The 8,226-nt window shown below is 34.4% G+C and overlaps 1 protein-coding gene across 7 annotated transcripts in view; it reads right to left on the reverse strand.

Moving 5' to 3' along the window:
* Cdin1 (CDAN1 interacting nuclease 1) overlaps positions 1–8,226 on the reverse strand; it is a 222,771-nt gene that overhangs the window by 97,525 nt on the left and 117,020 nt on the right. For 3 of the 7 annotated variants that reach the window (XM_048793125.1, XM_048793127.1, XM_048793126.1), the window contains 2 exons: positions 2,090–2,155; positions 1,411–1,534 (listed from right to left, as the gene is read on the reverse strand). The exons of 1 other annotated variant lie outside the window; for it this stretch is intronic. In XM_048793125.1, the coding sequence (XP_048649082.1) occupies positions 1,411–1,534; positions 2,090–2,155 (190 nt within the window). The remainder of the gene's footprint in view (positions 1–1,410; positions 1,535–2,089; positions 2,156–8,226) is intronic. 3 more of the 7 variants (XM_015480845.2, XM_048793129.1, XM_048793128.1) reach the window with 1 other exon arrangement.

Consider the following 8,226-nt stretch of genomic DNA (forward strand, 5'->3'; position numbering starts at 1 on the left):
TTTTTTTTTTTTTTTTTTTTTTTTTTAATTCTTTGGCAAACTTATGCAATTTCATTTTCTTGTCATTGATTTCCCTATACTATCAAAAATGATGCTTTCTTTACTATTTCAAACTAATCATAAAATTGCTAAAAAACTAAAATTCAATTTGCCACATTACTGTTAATTTGAATAATGGCTGAATAAAACATGGGAAACGCTGAAGCAGCATTGATTTCTAAAACATCTTGCACTTTCCTCCTCCATCCCTGTAAAGTAAAGCTCGGATGCTACGCACAATTACACAAGAAAATCAAGAAAGCCATTACATTCAGCATTTTGTCATGATCATTGTTTCCATGGCAAAAAGTAGGCTTAGTTTAGCACAGCTGCTACAGGCAAGGTCCCCTGGCCTTTTGTAAAGCTGAGTAACAATATAATGCCAAATTCCATAGCCTGCCACTGTTTCTTTTCCAGGACAAGGCTGTTGTCCACAGATGCTACTATCTCATTCCTTAATGCTCTGGCCCAATGTCATCTTATTTCCGTATTGTTCCTGGTGGTCAGTGACCAAAAAATGTAGTTAATCTAGGAAGGTTAACACTTGACATACCTCCTCTCCTAAGAGGAAAAAAATGTGGGGTGTGACAATTTAGGCCTGCAATAATAGTAAAAAGTGAAGTTTCAATAATTGCTTTATACAGGAAATTAGCACTGTGCTGGAAATATTGCAGGCTTGTGAGTGAGAGAAATAAATGCAAGCCCATGGTAACCAGCTAACTGGAATATTATTTCTTTCTTTGAGAATCAGATTAGTTATTTGCAAAATGGGGGAAAAAAACTAACTTCCTTGTGAGGATTAACTGAAACAGTCTGCAGGACCTGGCACATGGTAGGTACTCAATAAAATAGTATTATCCTCACACTAGCTTTTTTAATTGCTCAGATTATCATCTCTTCAAGAATGTTGATAGAAGTTGGTAGATGAACTGTTTTCTACTGTTGGAAGGTAAATTATTTTCATCTTTCATATTTGGATATTTTAGAGAGTTGAAGATAAATTATTTTTTAATGGTCTCACAGTAAGTACAAATTTCACATCAAAATGATAAAAATCCAGTGTTTATATCATAATGTGCACATCTTGTCATCCATATTTTAAGTGACACCAATGTTATCACCATAAAATAGGGAACAGAGTATATACTAATTGTGACCTTATGTGGAGATATTTAGTTTTAAAAAATAAAGCAACATTATGAAAGCAGAGAAGTTTCAGTGATCTGAAATGAATACATTAATCAAGACCCTATATTTATTAGGGAAAAAAAAAAAGGCTACTAGCATTTTTACCAGCTAAACAAAATATTTTTTCTAATGAGATTTCAGCTGAGTATCGTTTATCTTAAGAGAAAAATAATGGGACCTTACCTATTCCAGTAGCTCCAGAACTGGTCATGCAGGTAGGTGTGGTGGCTACATTCATCACCAAATGAGGCTTTGCTTTCAATCCAGTGAATTATGTGCCCTTCTACAGCTAAGGGACAAAGCATTACTAATACATAGTGAGGGGAAGGGAAGATTGAAAATTCTGAACTCTGCACAGGCCTCTCTACGCTTCACGTTAATGAGCAGAGGGTTAGCCCTTACCTTCAACTATGGATGTAATTATGAAACAACGCATTGTGCATGTTCATCACAAGTAACATTTATGCTACAGTCACATGCTTTTATTTTCATCACACTCTTTGAAACTCCCTTCCCTAGTTCTGAGACTACTGTTCTATAACTTGACAAGAGGCATGTCAAACAGACCAAAGTGAGTCTGGCTATTCAACAGAACTGTTTTAAAAATTCTAAATTTGAAGAAATGAGGTGAAAATGGCAACCCATTTCTTAAATATATGTAAAGTTTTTATGGCACAGATTCCTTCTGAACCTATTATTTTCTGCTACTTCAAAATCATCTTTTCCAACTATTTCACCCATACAGGTAAAGTATTATAAAGCTAATCTCTGGTGACATTTGCTAATCTTAACATATTAAAAGAATGGAAAAACATATCCCGTTTCCCTATAAACAAACAAATAAGTGAGTTTAAGGACTTACCAACTGGAACCTGTAAAATAAAGTCTGGTGTTTTGTCATAACCCTTTGCACGAAGCTGATCTTCATCTACAGGAAGAACAAATACTATTACTTACAATAGTATTCCATTAACAAGACACCAACATAATTGCTTTTCTTTCTTAAATATGTGTAAAAATTACTAATGCAGTCATACATATCTTTCTTATGCATGCAATACTATGTCAGAGTAAATGATTTTCTTAATAAACCTGAAGCACAGATACAAAATGCTTCTTTGTTCCTTTTGCATTTTTATGTCTTTATTATAAACATCATTAATCCAAGCTGTCATAGAGCCACTTTTTTTTTGTAATTGAAAATACTCAAAACAAAAATATATACTTACCAATTGAAAGAAAAGAATTTCACTACTATGACCATCAGTAATCATTAATGTTATCAGCTAATATTGACAATTTACAACTAGGCCCAAGCACATTGGCCATTACAATTATGAAACAAATACATTCATTAAAGCCGATAAGAAAGTTTTGGTTTAACTAGCAAAACTATTCCTACACACAAGAAAAGGACAATGAGATTACTAGAAAGAATTAATTATCTGCTTAATTCCTCTGGCATGTCACTGTTTTGGGCATTTTATTAGCGTTTTACAACTAACAGTATGTAATTTTGAAAAGCAAACAAGCTTTAAGATTTTTTTTCCTAAGTCTGTTCAATTTCTTGATCCTTTGTAAACATCAATGATCCATTCAGAAGGAAGCAGGAAAACAGGAAGCTTGACAAAGTTGAAAAAACTCACAAGGTGTTTGATTAAAAAAAAAAAAAAAAAGATCCTTCAATATTTTCTAAATGCTGTCCTTGACTTCTAATGGCATTACAATGTGATTTCAGAAATGGGGAGTTCTCCATTAGATTTTGGAGTGACCTGGTCATTCAATTCCAGACATGGCTTTCTGTCTTCACCCAACCTCAACTAATGGCCCAACCAAGTAACAAGGAAGGCTGTGTGGTCTCTTAACACCTACTGGGCTGTTGACATTGCCATGCATCCCATTCGCCTTCCTGCATCACCTTTGATTAAAATTAATGGCCCATTCCCAGTGTTGGGTAGCTTATTTCCAATCCATTTGTCAGCCCAAGAGAGTGGTTTCATGGCCAATGTTCAGAAACACTGTTTTAGAACACTCTTGTGTATATCTTGAAAGGTCAGCATTTTAAACATAAATAACCTTTTAATAACAAGACACATATTTAAGTAGATATTAAATTAAATTTTGTTAAAAGTCAAAATCTTTAACTATCCAGATTTTGAAGGACTGATACCAGAATTTGAAACAATTTTCCTTCCTTGAAATATACATATAAAAAAACTACAAGTAAACTGTTCAGATAATAAAACATAAAGTAATATCAATTTTAAAATAAGAGAAACTTGAAACTGGGCTATAGATGAATAAGATTAAAAAAAAATCTGTTCTCTAACTGTACTTTGACCACAACAAGAAGAACATTAATGGAAAAGGCATTTATTAAAATAAGCTCCACTGCCTTGAGCTGATGTTTTAGATAGGTGATGAACAGTTTTAAAAGCTGGGTTGACATTAAAAAAGATAGATTAATATTTTATTAAAACTATCCTAGCTTGATCAACCTTTGCAGATGCTAAAATCTGTTTCAGAAAGAAAAATGATTATGTTTCTGACAGCAGCTCAAAACAAAATTTCAAAGGTCACCAAGCAATCCAAATGTACACAGAGAAATCCCTTTAAAAGCAGATACACACTTCTCTTCACTGCACCAAAATTACTAGTACAATACCTGCAATTTAAACTGCATGACTTGCTTAATGTGAAAACTTAAAAACCCAAGCCCTAAAATCTGAACACAGAACATCAAATGAGGCTAGGGAAATTTTCTATTATTTTGTGGAGAACTTCAAAATACCACTGGTGCATATTCATTACTCCCCCCTTCCACACACATGTATACACACACACATACTCCTTTTCTCCTTCCCTCTCACTTACTCAATATGAGGTTGATCAAACCAATAGTAATTGTACCCAAAGGACAGCATCTAGAAGTCTATGTCATCACCAGTAATATCAGACTTGTATTTTTTATAATAAGAAGTTATTCCAAGCATCTGAAACATTTCTTCCTTTATTTACTAAACTCTCACTGCCTTACATTACCTGTTTCAACCTTCATTGGTTTCTTTCATTTTAGTTTTCCTAAGAAAGGAGGAGGAAACAACTTGGCAAAGTTCAGAGGAGATAACAGAATAAGTACAGGAAGTCTACTTGTGAACAAGTGGCCTTGCTCACCTGCTCTAGGCCCCAGGAGAAGTTTCTATCACTGATCATGTCTTTGGAAGACTTTTAAGGTCAGCCCCAACAATATGGCCTGATTTCCTGGCCTCTGCCTTATGCTTCTTTCTTGATTCCTCAGACCCTTAAAGATTTCTTACCAGTAGTTCATTATCCAAACCATTGGGTATAGATTTTAAACTGGGCTGACATGCCAGGGTCTGACTCTGGGACCTTGAGGTCATGTACCTCAGTGATCAGTTCATGCTACTTCCCTTCATGCTTGTTCTGTTTGCTCCCTGTACGTTGTGCATGGGCCTGCCTTTCATATCTTGCACTTGATGCTGTTTCTCTGAGGACAGGAATCTTTCCTTCTCATTTTTTAACATCCTAGTCTCATCACCAGCATATTCTCTATACACACTTAATGCTGAAAAAGGATAACTGAATAAAATACAGGTATATTAAGAATAACTGTGTTTTCATCAAAGCTTTCCTAGACTGGCAATAATTTTCCTTCCTATTTAACTCCCTGTGCAGAGATAAAACAGAGAGGTACCAAATTTGGCCCAAAGTTCATTTTATTTGATAATTCCTGCTGTTATTTTCTATCTTTGGTCCCTAATGTCTGAACCTAAGGTTCACCTCATTTGTAAAGGAGGGGACTGGGTGCCTTTTGTTAACACTGATGGGAATCTCACTTTTATTTATTATTTTTTTAAAGTCAGTGGGTCATCAACAACATTGGACTTATGCATTCCTTAAGGTCTGGGAAGAATTTCTCCACAAAACCCAAGCTGTGTCTGGTGCTATTGCTGGGCCATCTCTTTGGTCACTTTTCCAATTTCTTTTATGTCTACTAATCTGTTCAGATTTTTGTCTCTTCTATAGAAAGTTTCACAATTTATATTTTCTTTGAAAATCATACATTTCATACAGGTTCTAGTAGTACTTTCATATATATTTGAGCTAAGTAATTAGTTTTGATTCTTTGAAATGAGATGTTTAAGTAATCTGTTGTTTTCTTCAAGAAAAAAGATCATGATTTAGAAAAAACATAAGAATAATATTAGCTAGAATGGGGGGTGATTAGGTCAATAATACAGGAGAGAACTTTTAGTATAATTTCCTCACAAATCAATCTCCAAGTTCTGCATTATACCTTATTCAGTGAATTTAGCAGATATGAAGTAAGGCTCTTCTGGTTTAGGTATATTCTTTTTAAATCCAATATAATTTGTAACTACTAAGTTCATTAATGTCCTAGTTCATGTGTTCACTAATAAAATAAATATAGAATATAATCACTTAAAAGCAGACTTCTTAGTCTTTAGGGAAAAAATGTAGAGTTTTTAGATAATGGCTGTCTCATGAAGCACAGTATTTCTGAGCTAGTTAAGTCTTAGAGTTACTAGCCTAATATTCCGATTTATTCATAATAAAAGTGGCCTAAAGAAGTTAAGTTACAAGAACTAGACTTCTCAAACTGTTAAAGATACAGGATAAGAGCCCACGTCAACCAAGCTACCGTTTGTCCTGAGGACCACATACTACTCTTCATTATGGGACATATTTAAATTTGATCATGTATAATACTTATGAAGTATATGAGGATTCTTACTTTCCTCTTGTAAGAACAGTACACAGCCACCTGTCAGATATTAGACAATACCTGCATGAAGAGGAGATGGACCAGATAATCTTGATTTCTAGCACTCCAATGATCCTCTCCCCAATATAACTTAATAAAAAATTAATATAATTGCATCCAAAGATATAAATTGATGTTAATTTTAAAAATCTTTAAAATTACTATTATTTCAATTGTATAAAAACAACCCAGGTCTTTGTTTATTTTTAACTTGTCAGGCCTGTCATTAAGGGTTTGTTTTTAAAAAAGGAATTACACATGCATAAAGAACATTGTGAAAGTTTAATTTCTCTGGCCTTTGAATTACCTCTCCTCCAAATACCCAAAATATCCAAAGCAATTAAGTACTAATTACACAATTTCTTTTTATAAAATAAAGGACTGACTTTGAGTCAGAGAACAAAACACATCTGAAACTAGTTAACATATACTTAAGACTCATAAATAGCATGAAGACTATTAAGAAAAGGTTTTTGTTTATTTATTTAGTTTTATTAAAAAAAATTTAAGAAATATCGTTATTCCCAAAGAAACTGCAAAATTTCAGTTCACAACATTTAAAAATGAAAAGTAACATTCTGATGTGCCTTTTCTCTATGAACTTGTCAAAAAGGTTTAAAATGCTAGATTAAAATATATTGATTAAAAATCTTTTTAAGACCCCATGTATCTTTACTAAATTGAGGGAGGGAAAAAAATCACAAATTAATACAAATGAAAATTACTGTATATCTTTTTTAACTCTGGTATTTTGGTTTTTAGTGCTATTTTTCTCCAACACTGCCTTAGTCAATATATGGAGCAATCACCATTGTTCATATTTTTTGTCCCTTAAAAGTAATTTTCACAGCTTTTTCTACATAATGTAAGAAATTAGCAAGGCTTCAGTAATAGGTGTTACTATGATATGTAAACCCCGTGCAAAGGCACACGGAGCAGATATATTGCATAGGGGGACTGATAGCGCAGATAAATGAAATCTTAACAGAATCCAAAATTTCATTACAGCCATTAGTTTCAACCTCTTCCCCCAAAGCCTCTTATCAAAGCCACTAATAAGGACTACAACTGACTGGTCTGACCTTGTCCTTTGTTTATGTCTTTAGGGGACAATACTAGGGAAAACTGAAGTGCCCTAAAGATAGGAAACAAATGGGAGGTCAAGAAGCTGGAGCAATACAGAAAGGCTAGGTATGCTAGTCCCTGCTGCTTGGAACTGTGGAAAGGAAGTGGATGTGAATAAAAATGAAAAAGTAAAAAAAAAAAACTTTTCTGTATTATACCATTTCACTCTAAATCCTTTTGGTTTAACACCAAAAATAAAGGGACAAATCAGCATAGTGGAGTAGAAAGATCCAGGATAGGACAGGTTGCTGGAAGGGGCAGTAGCTGTGATGCAAGTTTTTTCTAAATAAAATAAGGAGATCAGACTGAGGATAAGAGCTCTTTCCAGCTCCAAAATTTTGAGGAGGGATTCAATGTTAGCCTTTGTCTGTCCCAGTTCCACTGAGCTAGTCACTGATGTCAAAACCTTCTTCAGAGCTAGCTCCATCTGTCCTTAACCAATCTCCATGGAGAGAGACATATTAGCAGTTCTGAGACACAAAGAGGATTTTCTACACAGATGGACAGATTCATGTGCACATAGGTAAGTGTGCACACACATGTATAAACAGACCAAGTTCAATAACAGTAAGTGACTGGACCCCAAAGTAATTTGGCTATGGGGAGTGAAGCCCTAAACTGTAGCTAATATACTGTAGGGAGAGTGAGGTTTTAAATTTTGCTGTCCTATATACAATCCTGCCTGGCACTGCTACCCTACTATTACAATGTGATTCTGGTCAATAATGTGATACAACCACTCAGCTCCAGGAGCACACAGTTAACCTAGACTAGATGATCACAGTCCTCTTGGAGATTTATTATGAGGCAAAAGAGAATTGTTAACTTTTCCCTGGGATCATAAACTGTAAGGATTAAGCAAACTAGCAATAGCCAGTGACCTTGGATGCCTGAGAACGAAGCCAACACAGAAAAGTGCAGAAACTAAGAAAAAGAAAAGGTATGATATTGATGACATTGTTGTATTCTGAATTCTAGACATATCAGAAGCAAATTTCTCTATTTTGGACTTTCCAGGTGTCCAAATCAGTTGAACCAATCAATTGGTGTGTGTGTGGGGGGGGGGG

This window comes from Marmota marmota, unplaced genomic scaffold, assembly GCF_001458135.2.
Source record: "Marmota marmota marmota unplaced genomic scaffold, marMar, whole genome shotgun sequence".
NCBI lineage: Eukaryota > Metazoa > Chordata > Mammalia > Rodentia > Sciuridae > Marmota > Marmota marmota.